The sequence below is a fragment of the Balaenoptera physalus genome (assembly GCF_965194825.1).
Source record: "Balaenoptera physalus genome assembly, chromosome: 19".
Classification (NCBI taxonomy): domain Eukaryota; kingdom Metazoa; phylum Chordata; class Mammalia; order Artiodactyla; family Balaenopteridae; genus Balaenoptera; species Balaenoptera physalus.
The window spans coordinates 53,698,167-53,718,812 of NC_138900.1; the positions used below are offsets into that span (position 1 = coordinate 53,698,167).

Sequence of the window (20,646 nt, forward strand, 5' to 3'; positions counted from 1 at the left end):
CCGTATCTGTAGATTCAACCAACCACGGATTGTGTAGTATTGTAGTATTTACATATATATATTTAAAGTTATATGCGGATTTTCAACTGCACAGAGGGTCAGTGCCCATAACCCCCACATTGTTCAAGGGTCAACTGTAACTACTTTTTCTGTGTTTAAAGAAGTAAAGGAGGGCTTCCCTGGTGGCGCAGTGGTTGAGAATCTGCCTGCCAATGCAGGGGACACGGGTTCGAGCCCTGGTCTGGGAAGATCCCACATGCCGCAGAGCAACTAGGCCCGTGAGCCACACTACTGAGCCTGCGCGTCTGGAGCCTGTGCTCCGCAACAAGAGAGGCCGCGATAGTGAGAGGCCCGCGCGCACCGCGATGAAGAGTGGCCCCCGCTTGCCACAACTAGAGAAAGCCCTCGCACAGAAACGAAGACCCAACACAGCCATAAATAAAAATAAACTAAAGAAGTAAAGAAAAAGATGTTTAATTTCACTAAGTGTCAGTCAAAGAAATGCAAATTTAGATAATACCATTTTATACTCACCAAATAAAAATAATAACACTAAGCTTACTGAAGATGTGGAGAAGCAGTACCTCTCAAACGCTGCCAGGGGGAGTTGGTAAAACCAACACGGAGAGCAGCATGATGGTGTCAGAGAAGACAAAGATACACAGAGCCCGTGTTCTAGCAGCTCCCCTGCTTGGAATATCTCCCAGACACTCACATAGGAGATGTGTCCTAGAATGTTTATCACAGCATTGTATGTTATAGTGAAAAAAACTAAAACTATGACTATAAATAGGAAAATGGGTAAACAAAACAGTGATAAGTTTATATAATAGAATATTGCACAGCAATGGAAATGAATGTACTAGAGCTTTGTGTATTAGTATGGATAAATCTCAGAAATCTTTTGAGCAAAAAAAGGAAGCGCATGTTTTGATATCCTGCAGTGAAAGGAATGGTCCTCTTGAAACAGAAAGGTACCTATGAATTACTCATTCTAAACACCTGTGGATTGGACTTCCCTGGTGGTGCAGTGGTTAAGAATCCACATGCCGTGGAGCAACTAAGCCTGTGTGCCACGACTGCTGAGCCTGAGCTCTAGAGCCCGCGAGCCACAACTACTGAGCCCACGTGCCACAACTACTGAAGCCCGTGAGCCTAGAGCCCAAACTCCACAACAAAGAGAAGCCACTGCAATGAGAAGCCCGCACACCACAACGAAGAGTAGCCCCCCGCTCGCCGCAACTAAAGAAAGCCCGCATACAGCAATGAAGACCCAACGCAGCCAAAAATAAATAAATAAATTTATTTAAAAAAACAAAAACAAAAAAAATAAAAGCCTATGGATTTAGAATGAGATACCAAGATCTGTTACCCCTCCATGGTGTTATTTCCTTTTTGCCAATTGGAATCAGATAATTCTTGGTTTTTCTGACTTTTTAAAATTTTGTTCCCCTTTTTGATACTCTTGTGACCCATATTGGTCTGATTTTTGGAGAGATTAATTATATTCAGGATTTTATTACTTCAACTGGTGGTCAAGAATAAACATAAATGAGGTTTGCCTTCTTATTTTTAACACTATGTTAGGTATTCAGGAGTCAGTGGTTGAGTACACTATGATAGTTATATCACATTTTAAAACACATAAAAATGTTGTTTGCTTAGCTCTAAGTATGTCATGACAGTATGAAAGAATCCATGGGAATGATAAAAATCATATTCCGGATGGTGTTTGCCTCTTGGTATGTGCAGTGTTTTAATTCTTAAAAAGGCTGAAGCATATAAGGCAGAATGTCATGATTTGTTAAAAGCTAGGTGATGGGTGAAAGAATATTCATTATTTTATTCCCTTTTCTGTATTGCTAAAATATATTATTAGGATAAAAGAGAGTTAAGCCTTTTATCATGTTATAGAAGCTTCAAATTGTAGCTTAGATTAATTGCTTAGGGCTGTTTGTTGAGTCGTGCTGTTTATACATGTTGTGAGATGGTAGTAGTTCTTTTGTCCTGGAAATACTTATTATCAGGCCTAATCTGTATTCTTAAAGTATCTAGAGAATCTGAATGACTGGCCCTCTGGGAAAAGACCCATTGACATACATGTAGGCCTTCTTCGTAGATTCTGTCACAGTACTGTTAATGGGGCTTGTTCTGTTCACAGAATCCTTAAATTCTACAACCTGGAAGAATTCACATCAACACTTGAAGTTTTGACACCTCAAAAGTAAAGAACTCAGCTTTCAGCTTCACAAAAGAATTTATCCAAATGGCCAATTAGCATAAGGGAAGTGCCATCACACCAGGGTCATCAGGGATATGCAAATTGGAATCTCAGTGTGACACCACTGCACACCTACCAGAATGACTAGAATAAAAAAGGCTGAAAATACCAGTGCCAGTTGTTGGGCGTGTAAATTGTTGCAACCACTTTGGAAAACTGCATGGTAGTATCTCCTGAAGTCACACATATGCACCCCCTGGCAGTTCCTCTCCTAAGCTTGTATTCAACATAAATGCTTATGTTAGTCCACAAAAGACGTGGACAAAATGTTCACAGAGGCACTATTCATAGTAACCCCCAGCTAGACAAGACTTAAAATGCCCATCAACTCTACAATGGGTAAATAAATTGTGGTATATTCCCAGGAAAAATTTTATACCACCATGAGAATGGATGAACTACAACCATATTCAGTAACATGAACAAATATCTCACAAGCGCAGTGTTCAGTGATGAAGCCAGACAAAAAAATTGTATATAATGAATGTGTGTATTTATATAAATAGGTAAAAGTAATCTGTGTGTGGGGTAGTGACTAGAGGGAGGGGGGACGAGGGGAAGTTTCCAGGCAGCTGGTACTGCTCTGTTTCTTGATCTGCCTACTGGTTATACCAGTATGTTCTTTTTGTAAAAATTCATTGAGCTATACATTTAAGATTACTGTACTTTTCTTTATTTGTTTTGCTTTAATTAAAAATGAAAATGTTGCCAGGGAAAATTCAGTTATTCATTTTTAATGTTAATAAGCTAAGCAATTATTGTTAACATTTAACAGCTGCCTGATCCAGTGTGACTCCGGTGCAGTACCCAAGATCCTCCAATTAGTTGTTGTATTTGGTTTTCAAATGGGGATCAAGTAGTTAAATAAAGTTAGTCAATGTGAGTTACCCACTGTTTTCTTTTAATTTTTAATTTTAATAGCTCTTTATTGGAGCATAATTGCTTCACAACACTGTGTTAGTTTCTGCTGTACGCCAAAGTGAATCAGCCATATGCACACACATGTCCCCGTATCCCCTCCCTCTTGAGCTGAGGCGAAGTGAGAGTAGCATCAACATATATACGCTACCGAATGTGAAGTAGCTAGTGGGAAGCAGCAGCGTAGCACAGGGAGATCAGCTCGGTGCTTTGCGATACCCACTGGTTTTCATCTTTAGTTCATGTCAGTAGGTGACATCAATTTTCATCAGCTTTCCCCCTTGTTTACTCTCAGTTACATTCTTCTTTGGAGAAGGTCACTAACACCAATCTGTTTTCTGATTAGGGCTGACAGCAGTGAATGTCTATCCAGTACCCGGTCTGCTCACCTCTCTAGAACTCTCCCGGTGAGTGTGTCTCATGAGGGTGGTGCTTGTTTGATTCCTGTATTTAAGAGATGTCTGTGGGCACTTTGACAGTTTTGAGGTACAAGAAATGCTAATACGTTGAAATATGTGGATGACCGGGAGAAGAGCAAAGGTTGAGTGGAGGAATAAGTTTAATGGCCATGCTATTGAGATAAAGGAAGGTCCTCTTGAAACAGGAAGGTGCCTCTGAATTACTCATTGTTAAAGTTTGTGGATTTAGCATGAGTTGTAAACAAAGACCTATTTCCCCTCCATGGCAGTGATTTTCTTTTTCCAATTGGAATCAGATAATTCTTGGTTTTTAGTGACTTAAAATGTTATTCTCTTATTTTTTTTATACTCTTGTGACCCATGTTAATCTGATTTTCAGAGATATTAATTATATTCAGGATTTTATTTCTTCTGTTGGTGGTCAAGAACAAATGTAAATGAAGTTTGCTTTCTTTCCTTCATTCATTTTTAATACTGTGTTAGGCATTCAGGAGTCACTGGCTGAGTTTTACAGTCTAGTGGAGAGTTTGACCATCAGATAAGCAGTAAGAGGGCAGCATCATAAGTGCCGTGAGTATAGAGTGCTAGAGGCAGGTAGAAGGGGCAGTGGACAGAGTCCTATATGCTCAGGGTTTCATAAAGATTAAAGGAGACAGTAAACGCAAAATATGTAGCATAGTGCCTGGCATAAAATGAGTCTCTCAAGAAGTATTAGCTGTGATAGCCAGGTTTCTTTTTGTTGTTGTTACTTTATCATCATTATTATTAAGCTATTGTTCTAGATTCCCTTCCATCCATTTCTTTCTGTCATATCTTCCCATCAAAACCCCAACATGGATCAAGACTAAGATTGACCTTCCCCACTGAGCTTGATCATTACTGAGGAAGATCATGTATTTAGTTTCCAGCCTCATCTGGAGTCTCTTCTGCCGTCAGCTCCTTCGAGTGTCCTGACATCTGTTCCAAATTGCTTGGCTTCTCCCAGCCCCACCGCCCCTCACCTCCTCGGCTCCAGAGCTCAGTTTCCCACTTGACTGGGAAAATAGAGGTCATCATGGGTGATCTCTCAGCTTCCTAGCCCCTTGCGTAAATTCATGTAGATTCATATCCATTCTCTGCTTCTTTCCTCTGTTCAAGGCCAGCCCAGCCATCTGTGCCTTTGATCCCGTCCACTCCCACTGCTCTGGACCTTGCTCTGTTACTCATCCTCCTCCTCCTCCTCCTCTCACGCGTGTTCGGTGTTTTTCTTTTCCTTGGTCTCTGCGCACACTCATAGCTCCTCTGTCTTAACAAACAAAAAATGTTCCCTTTATCTTGCAACCCCTCTAGTTATTGTCTGTTCCCTCATCCCTCTGATCCCTTTTTGTCCAAATTTCTCGAGAATTATCTGCATTTCTTGGCTCAATTTCCTGTTCCCCTTTGTTCACCCCACCACAACTGGCTTTAGATCTCCTCTTGTGGAACTTTTCTGTATTGACACTGTTCATCTTGTTTTCTTTTCTTCAAATGTGCTGTTTCCTTGGCTGGCTGAGACCGTGTGATTTTCTTTTCATGCTGCTCTGACCATTTCTTCTGTCTCTTCCTTAACTCCTCTTTCTTAGCTAGCCCTTTAAAGGTCAGTTATCCCAGGGTCTGTCTTTGGCCCACTGCACTCCTCATTTAACACGATCTCATTTACTCCCAGGATTTCACTACACTTCAATGTCAGCATCGCCCAGATCACCAGTCCAGACTCCTTCCTTCAGCCTCAGACCTGTAGGTCCAATGTCATAACAGATGTTTCAACCTGCACTTCTCCAAGTACCTCAGATATGTGCAAAATTAAATTTATTATCCACCCCTCCACCCCTCCAACTTGTCTTGTTTTCTGTTTTGGCTTTTGGCATTATCATAAGACAATCGGATCCAGATGGACACCACTGAAATTCATGATTCCCAACCTCATTTGGAGCTTATCAGTCCTTTCTCTGGATAGGATTTCCTCTCTGGTCATCTAGGCTAAAGCCTAAATATCACTTTTGATTCTTCCCTCTGCTCCACTCACATGTCTAATCCATCTCCAGGTCATTTTGATTTTTGTCTCCTAAATGTTTCTGGCGCCCCTCCCCTCCCTTCCAGGTGTGTTACTACTCATTGAGGCCCTTATCATTCCCTGTCTGGAATTCTCTAACAGCTTCCTGATTATGCTTCCTTTTACTGATATAACCACCTCAACCAGACCTCCGTGTATTCACAGAGCGAGCTCTTAAAAGTGCAAAACTGCTCACCAACGCTTCAGTGATCCCCCTACATCTGCAGAATAGAGTCACAACCTCCTAGACATGATTAGATATTTCTAGCCTTGTTTCTTCCCACTCTGTGCTCTGTATTGGCTGCTCCAGCGTCACCAAACTGCTTATTATTCTTTTCTTGCCTCTGTGCTCTAGCTCACGTTGTCACCTCTTGCTTGGAATGTCCACCACACCTCCGGTGTGTACAGCATTCTTCAGATTCTGCCCCAGACGTCATATTTCCTAGGGAGCTTGCCTTGAAGTGCTTCCTTCACTAAGCAGTCAGAGCAGCATCTGCGTTTCTCTCACAGCACTTATTTCATTCTGCCTCATCGTATTGATCCATTGGTCAGTAGATACTTTGAGGCTTGGGGAAGCTAAGTAACATCTGAAAATAAATTCCTGTGACTGCATATCTGCCCAGTGCTCTACTAAATATTTGAATTCGCATTCTAAATGATCCGGAACTTTTCTCCCACTAGTTATCTTTTGTCCTTACTTGCTCACTTTTATTCATTTGGTTCATTTTTTCCCAGAATTTGCTTCTCTTCTCCCCCCATCATTACTTGAGGAAATCCTACTCATCTTTGAAGATTTGTTTAAAATGCCTCTTCTTCCTTTAAGGCTTTCCTCCCCTCTCCCCATCCCATCCCACCACCTATGTGCTTTTCTGTACTGAAGGCCTTTGTATCTTCAGCGAGCCCGCAGCACGCTTGATCCAGTGTCATGCGTGTATGTGTGCTCGTCTCTCTCCACGTTTCTATCAGCGACATTCATTGAGCACCTACTGTATTCCAGGCAGTGCATCAGGTATGCCTTGGGGATAGTGCTTCTGCCCTCAGGGAGCTCAGGGGACCATTAACGATACATTACAGACTAGTGAAACGGAATGAGTTCCACTCATCATCTTAAATGATGCCTTTTAATTATTTATTTTCTGCAGAAACCTGCTTGAGTGTGTCCCTGACTGGGCCTGTGAAGCAAAGAAGATAGAAATATTAGATGTGAGCTATAATCTCCTGACAGAGATTCCTATGAGGTATGCATGTGTTATTGTATATATTATGTGTATATTTAATTAATTTTCCCATATTTGGGTTGCCTTTCAAGGGTACTTTGATTCATTTGTTCAGTAAATATTGAGTATCTGCTAAGTGCAGGGCAGCGTGAGTGCCGTAAGGAATACGGTAACGCCTAAGGCATAGTCTTGGCCTGCAAGGAACTTAGTAAACAGATAGTCGGGGTGACTTGTGCAGAGATAACTGTGATAAAATGTAACAAGAGTTGCTGGCATAGGTCAGTGACATGATAGTGATAATAGAACCTTTGTACTGGATGATTTATTATGAGCTGGGCAATGTTCTAAGACCTTCACTTTCATTATCTTATTTAATCCTGTATCAACCTTATTTTATAAGTGCTGTTATCCTCTTCTTACAAATAAGGAAACTAAGGCTTAGAGTGGTTAGGTAATTTGTCCAACATTGCACTTAACTAGGAAGTGATAGGAGCTGGCATTTGAATGTAGTCATTCTTACTCCAAAGCTTCACTCTTGGTCACTACACTATATAAATAAAATGTTTTAGAAATTCAGAACTTTGGATAATTAGAGAATGCTTCATGCAGAATGCCTGTTTGAATTGACCTTTATAAGATGGTAGGATTTCTGTATGTGGAGGGGAAAGATATAGGAGTTGGGAGGTGGGAGGGGGGTGTATATTAAAAAGTACCAAGATGTGAAATGTGAGGTTATTACTTAGTGGAGTCTTTAAAAGTAAATTAGAGGGTTTGTAGCATAGTAGGTATGAACACAGCTTTGGAGTCAGACTTTAATCCAAATCCTGACTATACCATTTACTACATTTGATGTGAGATCTTTGGCAAATCAAAGTCACTTAACCCTTCTGGACCTAATAGTTAAATGTCCTGGCACATTTTAAGAATTGAATAAGGAGTAGTGTTTGTTATAATAAATTTTGTTATTAGCTTATTATGATCAATTATATTAATATTAATAAATTCACTGAATTTTTGGTGCTCTCTGTCTAGACCTAAAATCTAAATTGATTTATTACACAAATTGCTTTTTTTGTTTAGACGTGTTCTGGGCTGTGTGCTTTCATTATTAATTCACCTTTTCCCTGAATGACTTCCTGGTGGGTGGTGGGTAAACATATGGTTGTGGCTGCTTTCTTGGCTCAGGCACCTGTCAGTGATTATACTGTCTAGAAGAATACAATTCTGTTAGTTTACTGATTTTAGTTAAATAGCCAAGGGCAGACTCAGGAAGAGAGATTTAAGTCAGTTTTTTGTTGTTGTTTCTTTGTGCTCTATCCCCTTAGAATCCTTAGTAGCTTGAGTCTTAGAAAACTAATGGTGGGACACAATCACGTGCAGAACCTTCCAGCGCTGGTGGAGCACATCCCTCTCGAGGTGTTGGATATTCAGCATAACTTGCTCACCAGGCTGCCAGATACCCTCTTCTCTAAGGCCTTAAAGTAAGTACTGTGGATTTTATTTAGAAGAGCAGAATGATTGGCTAAGCAAACTGCCTGGACTTGTCATTGGAGTGACCTTTGGAACCATCTTTACAGAGTGTTTATCTCATAATCCAGCTATGGGTGGAGACTTATTTGCAATTTGTATGGAATAAAATATGACACTGTCTTTTTTTTATATAAATTTATTTATTTACTTTTGGCTGTGTTGGGTCTTTGCTGCTGCGTGCAGGCTTTTTCTAGTTGTGGCGAGCGGGGGCTACTCTTCGTTGCAGTGCACGGGCTTCTCACTGCGGTGGCTTCTCTTGTTGTGGAGCACAGGCTCTAGGCACACAGGCTTCAGTAGTTGCGGCACATGGGCTCAGTAGTTGTGGCTCACAGGCTCTAGAGCACAGGCTCAGTAGTTATGGCACATGGGTTTAGTTGCTCCGCGGCATGTGGGATCTTCCCGGACCAGGGATCGAACCCGTGTCCCCTGCATTGGCAGCCGGATTCTCAACCACTGCGCCACCAGGGAAGCCCCATGACACTCTTATGAGGCAGGAATCTTCAACTCAAAAGGTGAAATAACCATCTAGTACTTAGGAAGTTACAGTGTTGTAAACAGATTTAAAGAGCATGGGAAGGTTCAGGCTTTCATCTCTGAAAGCCTCTTTGATCTTCAAATAGAGGTTTCAGCATTCTGATACAGCTTCTTTGGGTACTTTTCAGCTTTTGCATTAGGAGAAAAGGGCATACCACTGAAGTTAATTTAGTTTTTGCTTCTAGCTTTGCTAAGCTATCATTAAGTTATATTCTTTATTTGCAGGGCTTTTTTACTCCCTACTTTGAAAACTGTGCATTTAAAGTTATGTTGTTCCAAAAGTATTATTTACTTTCTCATTGTAAATTAACAAATAGATAGTATGTCTTCTTATTTTAATACCTGTAATCAGGTTTATTTAACACGTATGTCACCATTAAATGAAAATTCGTTTTTAATTATAGTTTTCTGCAATATGGAGAAGGCAGTATTGTTCTTCAATTTTGACATGGGGAAAGCAGAGAGAAACAGCCTAGTAATTTAACTAGGCTGCAGGAGGCATACAAAAAGCATTTAGCCCACAAGTGTCTGGCTTTTCTCTGGCAGTTTATATATCTCTTAATGTGTAATATGCTTGGTTGGAGTTTCCTAAAAATAAAATCTTTGGAAATTCTAAAAAAACATTTGAGGGAAATTTTCATTTTGGAAAGTTTTAGTGCAGTAACATTTGTTAATTAATAGATATTTGTTAGTAATGCATTACAGTACATTTCATTCTGATGACAGTCTGAATAAAATTAGTTTCAGCTTTAGAATCTTTAGTAAGGAAGTTACCTAGCAGTTGTAGCAAACTGTCAATAATATTTAATACTAACTCTGCACAGAGCACTTTTGGGATATATGAAGACACAGACACACAGTTCCCTCAACAACTTAAAAGCTAATTAGCAATGTGGATCATACAGTTTGAAGAAGACTTAAGAACACAGAAATTTAATAATATTAGCTGCCTTTTACTGAGCATGTTCTGTATGTACTAAACACCATGCTAGGCAGATTTTTTAAATCATACCATGTTTTACTTCTTAGATTGGTTAAGATTAAAATGAATTATGATACTGAGGGTTGACAAAGGTGTGACCAAATGCAATCATATATCCTTCTAGTGTCATAGCCTTTCTGAAGTATACTTTGATATAGCCTTTCTGGAGCTCATTTTGGCAGTATATGTGTAAAAATCTTAAAGATATATGTAGCCTTTGACCCCACATATTCTGCTTCTGGGAATATGGCCTAAAGAAATAATTGGGTGAGGACTTGGAGGTGCTCATTATAGTGTCTATAATGGCAAACAATTGGAAACAGCCGATATGCTCATTATTAGGGGATTATAGGGGGATTGGCTAAATAAATACGATCCTATTAAAATCAGACAAACATTTTTCTAAAGGGTGTCCTCACAGTTCATATATTTGTGAACATGATACTCGACAACATCGTTTCAGTGGTCATGCAGACAGTAAAACATGAAGCTGGGTTAGAGTTAGACCACCACAGAATCCCGGGAACACAACTAAGCCCGCATTCTTCCCTCTCTACTTGGCTTACATGAGTTGAGTAGAAGGAATTTTGTTTGGGTAGGATCAATCAGAGGAAGCTACCTGGAGGAAATTACTTTTGTCGTGAGTTTGGGAGCACGGAAAGGCAGTGTTACATACTGGGATGGCTTCCACACACGAAGGCCACCAGTAGCCATAAAGGAAATGATGATTTGCATGTGTTCTGTCAGCCTCAGATACTTGAATGCATCTGCAAATAGTCTGGAGTCTCTGCCATCCGCTTGCACTGGGGAGGAGAGTCTGAGTGCACTGCAGCTGCTCTACCTGACCAACAACCTCCTGACAGATCAGTGTGTGCCCGTCCTGGTGGGGCACCCGCACCTGCGAATCTTGCATCTTGCAAACAACCAGCTACAGACTTTTCCCGCAAGGTAAGCAAACGCGAACTTTGATCGTATCAGATACATAACATGATTCTGCATTTGTCAGACTACATCACAGCTATTTTACTGGGTACCCTTGCTTTATGTTGACCGACTTACTGGTGCTGTGATTCCACTACTTGAATGGGAAAATCTGTACCCTCTTGTTAAGTATCAGTAACCACAGAGGTTGTGATTAAAACGTGTTTAATTCTTAGTTCTACTTACTTAATAGTGGTCTGAGAATTTTCAACCTAGAAAGTACAGGCTTATGAGATAAATTAAATTCTGAAGATAATTCTTTCTTTTCTCCTGTCAGCACTGATATATAAAATACTGTTGAGTCCATTAACTTGTTCATTTTTATACATGTTGAATGCCTACTGTATGTCAAGTACTATGTAAGTACTAGGGAAACAGTGGTGATTAAGTTACAGTCTCTGTCCTCAAGGAACTTGCAGTCAAATTAGGGAAATAGACAAGTATATAGGCAGTTGCAATGCAGTATAATAAATGCAGGATGTTAAAGATATGTATGGGTAGCTGCACTGAAGAGATTAATAGTATTTAGCCAGGCTACATTTATAAGACATAAGAGATATTTAGTGTTGTCAAAGTTTTGTTTTGTTTTTTTTAACATCTTTATTGGAGTATAATTGCTTTACAATGGTGTGTTAGTTTCTGCTTTATAACAAAGTGAATCAGCTATACATATACAAATATCCCTTGTCAAAGTTTTAAACAGTGTCAGTGCAGAAATAAGTATCTTCCAAAATACACTTGATTTAAAAAAATTTTTTTTAGAAAATTTGACACCAGAGGCACTTCCCTGGTGGTCCAGTGGCCAAGACTCCATGCTCCCAAAGCAGGAGACCTGGGTTCGATCCCTGGTCAGGGACCTAGATCCCACATGCCACAATTAAGAGTTCGCATGCCGCAACTAAAGATCCCGCATGCCGCAACTAAAAGATCCCACGTGCCACAACTGCAGATCCCACTTGCGGCAGTGAAGATTTCGCATGCCGCAACTAAGACCCAGAAAGCCAAATAAATAAATAAATAAATATTTAAAAAAAAATTATTAGGGGCTTCCCTGGTGGCGCAGTGGTTGAGAGTCTGCCTGCCAGTGCAGGGGACACGGGTTTGAGCCCTGGTCTGGGAAGATCCCACATGCCGCGGAGCAACTGGGCCCGTGAGCTACAATTACTGAGCCTGCACGTCTGGAGCCTATGCTCCGCAACAGGAGAGGCCGCGATAGTGAGAGGCCTGCGCACCGCGATGAAGAGTGGTCCCCGCTTGCCACAACTAGAGAAAGCCCTCGCACAGAAATGAAGACACAACACAGCCATAAATAAATAAATAAATAAATAAAATTTTTTAAAAAGTAATTAAAAAAAAGAAAATTTGACACCAGAAAAATCCATTTATACCATAAAGGTAGTCATTAAAAATCATGTTTTCAAAAACTAAGAACATAGGGAAATAACATTTGATATAATTTGAATGAAATTTTATATATATATTTCATATAAAATTATATCATATTTGATACAGTTGGAATGAAAAGAAAACTATCTATTTTTATTTATTTATTTATTTATTTATTTATTTATTTATGGCTTCATTGGGTCTTCGTTGCTGCACGCGGGCTTTCTCTAGTTGTGGCGAGTGGGGGCTACTCTTCGTTGCAGTGCGCGGGCTTCTCATTGCGGTGGCTTCTCTTGTTGCGGAGCACTGGCTCTAGGTGCGTGGGCTTCAGTAGTTGTGGCACATGGGCTCAGTAGTTGTGGCTCACGGGCTTAGTTGCTCCGCAGCACGTGGGATCTTCCCAGACCAGGGTTCGAACCCGTGTCCCCTGCATTGGCAGGTGGATTCTTAACCACTGCGCCACCAGGGAAGTCCGAAAACTATATTTTTATTCTAATTTTGTTTCACAAATTTTCTTAGAAATGTGTTAAAGTTGAAAAACGTAGAAATTGTAATTTTTGTGATTATAAAATGAGATATTTGGAGATATTGATTGCTTCCTTGAAAGAATTTGAACAATGGCTTTTATTAATTAATTAATTTTTTTTTTTTTCCAGCTGCATTGGGTCTTCATTGCTGCACGTGCGCTTTCTCTAGTTGTGGCGAGCAGGGGCTACTCTTCGTTGCAGTGCACGGGCTTCTCATTGTGGTGGCTTCTCTTTGTTGTGGAGCATGGGTTCTAGGCGTGCGGACTTCAGTAGTTGTTTCTCGCGGGCTCTAAAGCGCAGGCTCTGTAGTTGTGGCACATGGGCTTAGTTGCTCCGGGGCATGTGGGATCTTCTTGGACCAGGGCTTGAACCTGTGTCCCCTGCATTGGCAGGTAGATTCTTAACCACTGGGCCACCAGGGAAGTCCCTGAACAATGGCTTTTAAAGTGAATACAGAATCTTAATTTCAGGATGTGATAGATCTCTTGAAATCCTATCAGATTAATTCAGTTGGCCTCAAATATGTTCATATAAAGTGCAAATGACACACCACTGACAAGTTACATTAGTTTATGAAGCTGTTGGGAGATACTAGATGTAATACTCTGAAACTAATGAATTCCACCTAATTTGACGACACACTTTACTGTTGGGGTGGTCAAGAGCAGGCTGATAGAAAACTTAAAACACACCTAAGAATATGAAACTAAGAAGTTAGAAGTAAGGACAAGAATCAACAGGAGATTACACAAAATTAGAATAATCTGAATACAGATGATAAAACTAAATGGGGGACTTCCCTGGTGGCGCAGTGGTTAAGAATCTGCCTGCCAGTGCAGGTGACACGGGTTCGAGCCCTGGTCCAGGAAGATCCCACACACCGCAGAGCAACTGAGCCCGTGTGCCACAACTACTGAGCCCACGAGCCACAACTACTGAAGTCTGCGCGCCTAGAGCCCGTGCTCCACAGCAAGAGAAGCCACCGCAATGAGAAGCCTGCGCACCACAACGAAGAGTAGCCCCCACTCGCCACAACTAGAGAAAGCCCGCGCGCAGCAACGAAAGACCCAACAGAGCCTAAATGAATGAATGAATAAATGAATGAATGGATGAATGAATGGAATTTAGAGCATTATTTTAAAGAAAATGTGTGTTCCGTACTGAATAATAAATCTCCTGTCAAGTTATCTCCTGAACAGTGTTATAATTGCACAGGCACAATCCCAAGTCTTCTGTTTCCTTTGGACTATTTTCAGAATCTAGCACAGTTCTGGGTGCTCAGTAAGACACTGAATGAGATACAGATGCTGCGTTTCTATCTGTAAGTCAGAGGATCCAAGTAGGGAATCGTGTAAGAGAAAAGCGTGAAATTTGGACATGGGAATATTTTAAAAATATATTATTAAGTAAAAAAAAAAAAAAAGCAAGTTATTAAACAATACATATGATAAGCATCATGTTTTAATTCGAAACATAGAGTTTCATGCATTAAAAAGGCCAAGACTACTCTCCACCAAATTGTCATCAGAGATTAAATCTGGTTGTGGGATTAAAAGTTCTTTTTTTTATGTTCATCTTTATTTTTCAATTTTTTTCAGTGAGTATTACTATTGTAATAAGAAAGAAAACAATTTTAACTTACTGAGCTTAATTATTACAAAGTATCAATTTTCTAGCGATGAAAATTATCAATATTTATGATATATGAAAAGGGCAGGATATAAATTTCATGTAAAATCTACATATGAAAAATTTAGCAGGAAATTCAGCAAAATGAAAATAGAAATTTTTTCAGATTGGTATTATTGTTGATTTATTTTCTTTATTTTCTAAACTTTCTATGTTACAGCAGTTTATTATTTTTACAGTGTTTAAAGTTGGTAGATAAGGAGAAATCAGAGCAATTTGTAATAATCTGATAAAGGTGTTAGGCCATCTTAAGATGTTTTGCTTACTGTGTAGAAAACTTTGCTTACTGGAGGGACAGTGTGAATCGCCTGCATCACAGTCCTTAGCACAGCGCTGTATGTATTCCAGGCACTTGATAAATGTTCACTGAAGGTGGATTATGTTATGAATAACTGTAGAAATTTATTATTTTTTAAAAAATTTATTTTATTTATTTAGTTTTGGCTGTGTTGGGTCTTTGTTGCTGCGCGAGGGCTTCTCATTGCGGTGGCTTCTCTTGTTGCGGAGCACGGGTTCTAGGCGCGCGGGCTCAGTAGTTGTGGCGCACAGGCTTAGTTGCTCTGGGGCATGTGGGATCTTCCCAAACCAGGGCTTGAACGCGTGTCCCCTGCACTAGCAGGAGGACTCTGTACCACTGTGCCACCAGGGAAGTCCCTAGAAATTTAAAACTAAAAGCCGGGAATTCTCTGGTGGTCCAGTGCTAAAGAATCTGCCTTCCAGTGCAGGGGACACGGGTTCGACCCCTGGTCGGGGAACTAGGATCCCACATGCCTCGGGTCAACTAAGCCCTCGCACCTCAGTTAGAGAGCCCACGCTCTCTGGAGCCCGCGCACCACAACTAGAGAGAAGCCCACGCGCCACAACAAAGAGCCTGTGCACCACAACAGAGATCCTGCGTGCTGCAACTAAGACCCAGAGCAGCCAAGAATTAAATAAATTAATTAAATTTTAAAAAATAAATTAAAAATAAATAAATAAAACTAAAAGCAATCTTAGTGATGATTTAGTACAACTTCTTTATTTTATAGCCAAGGCTATTGATGTCCGCTGACACTAATCTACCCAGTATTTTGCAACTAGTTAGGGGCAAAGCAAGTACTGTAACTGGTTGACCAACCCTAGGCTGATGCCAATTCAGCCACTTCCTAGAAGTCAGATAATAGGAAGATGTTTGTGCCCTAAAGATCCAGCAGCTGCAGTAGAAGCGGTTCAGCCCTTGAAATGCACTGAGAGGGAGGAGATGCGGCTGAGGCTCGGCGGGAGTGTTTGTTCACCCTAGTGGCTGTTTCATTCTGGCTGGTCATTGGGCAGCGGGTCGGTCACCTCTGTACTCTGGCAGCTGTGGAACTTGTTTGGCAGCTGCTCATTTGGGTGCAGTATGGTATTTTGGTGTTTCCTTTTCAGCAAACTAAATAAATTGGAGCAATTGGAGGAACTGAACCTAAGTGGCAACAAGCTTAAAACCATCCCCACGACCATCGCAAACTGCAAAAGGCTGCACACTCTGGTGGCGCACTCCAACCACATTAGCATTTTCCCGGAAATACTGCAGTTGCCTCAGATACAGGTACTTCTGTGTGCTGGAATGATGTCTGGGGGGGATGGGAGGAGTGTGACTGAGGTGGTTCTCTTCTCATAAGGAAGAAGAAAGTGGCAGTTTGGGATCGCAGTATATTTAATTGACTTCTGGGAAGAAATGAAATTCCCTTTGAGGATATAGTAGGAGATTGACCCTTAGGGAGTTAAGAATTAATCCCTCTGTTTTCCTCTCAGTTTGTAGACCTAAGTTGCAACGACTTGACCGAAATCCTGATTCCAGAGGCTCTGCCTGCTACTTTACAAGACCTGGACCTAACTGGAAATACAAATCTGGTTCTGGAACACAAGACGCTAGACACATTTAGGTAGGAAGACTTATGAAGTTGAATCCACATGTGCTGTAACTCCCACCAGCCTTGTGTGGTTCTTCTTAAGGACTGTGGAGACCTCAGTTCATTAAAGGAGTAGAATGAATTAGATCATAAAGCCCCTCGGTTCTCTTCTTTGAGTCAGTTTTCAATGGGTGTTCTGTCCAGCAGTCAGCCCATAGATATTCGAACTCACCATCGTGGGTACTGCTCAGCTGCACCCCAGTATCTTTACAGGGCAGGTGTGGGGCTGCACCCCACAGGCCTGCAAGCCCTGTACTTGCCCAACCTCGAGACCAAAGAAAGAGCCCAGAGTCAGCGACAGAGACATCATGTTTTAACGGGTAGGGGGATCTTACATGTCTGAAGCAAGGTCCCGGAGCAACACTCCACCGTGTGCAGCATCTGGTGGGCAGGACATGGTAGTGTCTTTGTTACTGGGGGAGAGGGAGGTTACCAGTTACAGAGGGAGGTTGGCTCATCAGTTACCTGGGAAACGAGCAGAGGCACGCCCCCTCGCCACCCCTTTGATAAACTCTCATAGTAGAGAGAGTTCTGATCTAAAGATGAGAACAATCACTAGCTGGGGCCGAGTGAAGTGGGGGTGGGGAGGTAGGTATGCAGGCATTTACCGTTTGGGCTCTGTGATTCAGAGGGAAGGTCAGTCAGGCAAGTAGGGTGTGGGTGAGGCAGGCACTGGTTGGGCAGGGTCGTACAGAGAGCAAGAGAACAGCCATCCTGAGTGGTCTGATTATACAGCAGGCATAGGTAATTTAGGTGGCACAAATCACATTACATTACATCTAAGACAATGCCAGCTCATTCATTGTACCAAGACTTCACTGTATCAAAATACTTAAAATAAGTAGACGGTTGAAACTTAGAAATCTTTGTTGTGCTTAGTTTTTCATTGAAATGAACGGCATCGATTATAACAAAATTGGCCCCTAATTCTTCCTCCTGCCCCTTTCCTTTCTCTCTCTTCTTGGCCAGTGGGTCAGCATACTACTTTCTTTGGTCTCTCTGGAAATTAGTCTTGGTCTGTCAACAGATTATTTTATAAAAACGTAAATTATTGTTGGGATAGCTTCTGTAAAGTACAGAAGCATATACGGTTTAAACTTCCCTTCCTCCACTTCCCGCAGCCATATCACCACCCTGAAAATTGATCAGAAACCTTTGCCAACCACTGATTCTACAGTTACATCAACCTTCTGGAGCCACGGACTGGCTGAGATGGCAGGGCAGAGAAACAAGTGAGTATCATGGCCATGGAGACTGAGAAAGTTCCCCTGACATCTGGGAAAGGATCTGGTGCTGAAAGCTAGGCCATGTTGTTCTCCTGTTGGACATAAACAAATCACAGAATGCCAGCATCAGATAAGATTCCTCTGAGACCGTGAACCAGTAAGACAAAACAAGATGAATGTGCAGTCCACAAAACACCCACACCCCATCTCACGACTAAGATGGGTGACTGCTACTTTCTTTATCAATCACAACTTTGTCCCCATGCTAATCTTTCCCTGTAGATAAGATTTATTGAGGTACCCAACCATAGAATAGCCCTGCTTTCTGACAGCACCCAATCTAGTATGATCCCCCACTTTGTTAGATCTTCCCCAAAACGACCCAGGCAGACCCAAATCCTGTACTAGATTTTTTCCAGTACCCTCTTATATACCCCAGAGTCCCATGGTGTGCTTTCTCTTGTTGCAAGGCATAATAAACTCAACTTCTGCAGCCACAGGTATGTTGTGCACCTGGGGGAGTCTTCGGCTGAAGGGTGTTGATACTAGTGCTTAATCACTATGAAGAGAAAACATCTAATTTTCCCAGCCTTCCACAGCATTGCAGAGCTAATATGTACTGCCCCTGAATGTGGCTGAATTCCCCCTTTTCTTATGACATCAACTCTTTAAGATGCTGCTTACTTATCTTCTGTAACACTTTTTTCATGTGTAGATTAGGATTTACTACTACTCTTCTCCACCTTCAATCAATACTTAAATTTTTTAAGGAAGGCTCCCTGGAGAAGAATGCTTTACCACTGACTTTCTTCGTTGTTTGTCTTTCTCCTGTTTCTGTGATAGGCTATGTGTATCTGCTCTAGCTGTGGATAACTTTGCAGAGGGCGTGGGAGCTGTGTATGGCATGTTTGATGGGGACCGAAATGAGGAGCTCCCTCGCCTACTCCAGTGTACCATGGCAGATGTGCTTTTGGAAGAGGTACAGCAGTCAACAAATGACACAGTTTTCATGGCTCACACCTTCTTGGTATCTCACAGGTAAGCAGGTGGGTTGAATAATTCCTAACTCGGCCCTGCTTGTGGAAAATAAATCTCACTGAGCCAGAAGGTCAGGGTCTCAATGATAAGTACAGGGGCAAGGTGAGATCTTGCTCTTTGTTCTGTGACCATTCTCTCCATCAGCATGGAATGTGGGGACGTGGGCTCTTTAAAGAGCCTGTGGAGGCATCTGTTTTCTCTGTTGAAACCGAAGGCTGCTGAGAATTTGGAAAGCCCAGAAATCACGCGCAAAAGGTTGTGTGTGTGTGTGTGCGCATTTCGGGGAAGGAAGGTGGTGATCCTTTATCAGATTCTCCAAAGTGCCAGTGACCTACAAAAGGTTAAGCACTCATCAGATTCTTGTGTTTAAAATACTTATTATTGGGGATTTACCAACTAATCTCACTGAAGTCTAAGCCACTTAAGGGCAAAAACCCTATAAACCAAACTGTTGAAAATCTCTTAGTGGCTAATAGAGCATCTTGCACATCAGGTGGGCTGCATAAAGGGTACATAAGACTGAGAGGGTGTACCTTTGTATAATCAAGGTTGAAATGGAACAACCTGGAGCCTGAGGTGGTTTTATCTGTCATTATAACACAAAGATGTTGGGAAAGGAGTCTATTTTTCAGTAATAGAATTGAGCCTAGGGACTTGGCAAAATAAAGGGTGTGGGAAAGGAAACTCAGTTTATGAAGCACTTCCCAAGAGCTGGGCACTGTACCAAGCATTTTTCATACTGTATCTTTAATATTCAAAACAAGCCGTGGAGGTGTGTATTTTAATCAGAAAAATTTCTCGGAGCATCAACTTGCTGAGGATCTATAGCCCATAAATGGCAGAGCTGGAATTTGAAACCAGATCTTTCTGATAGCATCTCCTCTGTACTTAGCATTGTGTACCAAGCGCTGAGGGGGATGGATGCCATGTGTATGGGAGAAATACAAGGAAAATTATGGGCCTTCCTTCAGGGAACTTACAGCCTAAGTAAGTGGTTCACAAAGTGTTGTTCTAGGACAAGCAGCCTCAGCATCACCGGAAGCTTATTGGAATGTAGATTATCGGGCCAGCCCCTTACCCACTGACTCAGAAACTCTGCGGGTGGGCCCAGAGTTGTCTTTAACAAGCCCTTCGGGTGTTTCTGATTTGCTACCGTTGGAAGCCACTGAATTAGGTCATTGTAATCTATGATCAGACAAGCAGAAGCAACAGAGAAAGCCGCACCTTGTCTCCTCTACCCCGACCCTTTTGGTAAAATTTCTCAGCTAAGAGTAGAAGGCAAGGCTGTCTTCACCATCATCCCCCATATCAAGAGACTGCCTTCAGACGGAGGAGGGTGAAGCGGCTTCGCTGTCACACGGCAAAAAAACGAGGGAGTCACGGACATGAAGGACCGCTGCTTTCTTCTAAAACTAGCTGCCATGTTTTCATTTTCTTTTCTTTCTCAACAGGAAATTAGGAATGGCTGGCCAGAAGCTGGGCTCTTCTGCTCTCCTTTGTTATATCCGCCCTGACACTGCCGATCCAACAAGTAGCTTTAGCTTGACTGTGGCCAACGTTGGCACGTGCCAAGCAGTCCTGTGCCGAAGTGGGAAGCCAGTGCCCCTGTCTAAAGTCTTCAGCCTGGAACAGGACCCGGAGGAGGCCCAGAGGGTGAAGGACCAAAAGGCCATCATAACAGAGGTGAGTCTTGCTCTCCACCGGTCATGTCTGCTCCCCGAATCTAATGAATGCTGTTCTGCCTAGAACAGTGAAGGTCCATTTTCTTCCTATCGAGCCCTGTAAATTGTATCCAATCCTGAAAATAGTAATAAAAGAAAATCTAATGAGCAGCTAATGACTAGCAGAAAGAGAAAGCAAATTAATTAGAAATGAAAAATCCTAATTTGTGGTCCTTTAGACTTATATATAGCATG

General features: G+C 41.7%; 1 protein-coding gene across 4 annotated transcripts in view; it reads left to right on the plus strand.

The window, feature by feature from the left end:
- PHLPP2 (PH domain and leucine rich repeat protein phosphatase 2) overlaps positions 1-20,646 on the plus strand; it is a 76,962-nt gene that overhangs the window by 49,608 nt on the left and 6,708 nt on the right. For 3 of the 4 annotated variants that reach the window (XM_082438965.1, XM_082438967.1, XM_082438968.1), the window contains 9 exons: positions 3,546-3,606; positions 6,832-6,927; positions 8,232-8,387; positions 10,700-10,900; positions 15,940-16,102; positions 16,309-16,439; positions 17,588-17,698; positions 18,536-18,730; positions 20,182-20,413. In XM_082438965.1, coding sequence (XP_082295091.1) covers positions 3,546-3,606; positions 6,832-6,927; positions 8,232-8,387; positions 10,700-10,900; positions 15,940-16,102; positions 16,309-16,439; positions 17,588-17,698; positions 18,536-18,730; positions 20,182-20,413 — 1,346 coding nt within the window. The remainder of the gene's footprint in view (positions 1-3,545; positions 3,607-6,831; positions 6,928-8,231; positions 8,388-10,699; positions 10,901-15,939; positions 16,103-16,308; positions 16,440-17,587; positions 17,699-18,535; positions 18,731-20,181; positions 20,414-20,646) is intronic. The other variant, XM_082438966.1, reaches the window with a different exon arrangement.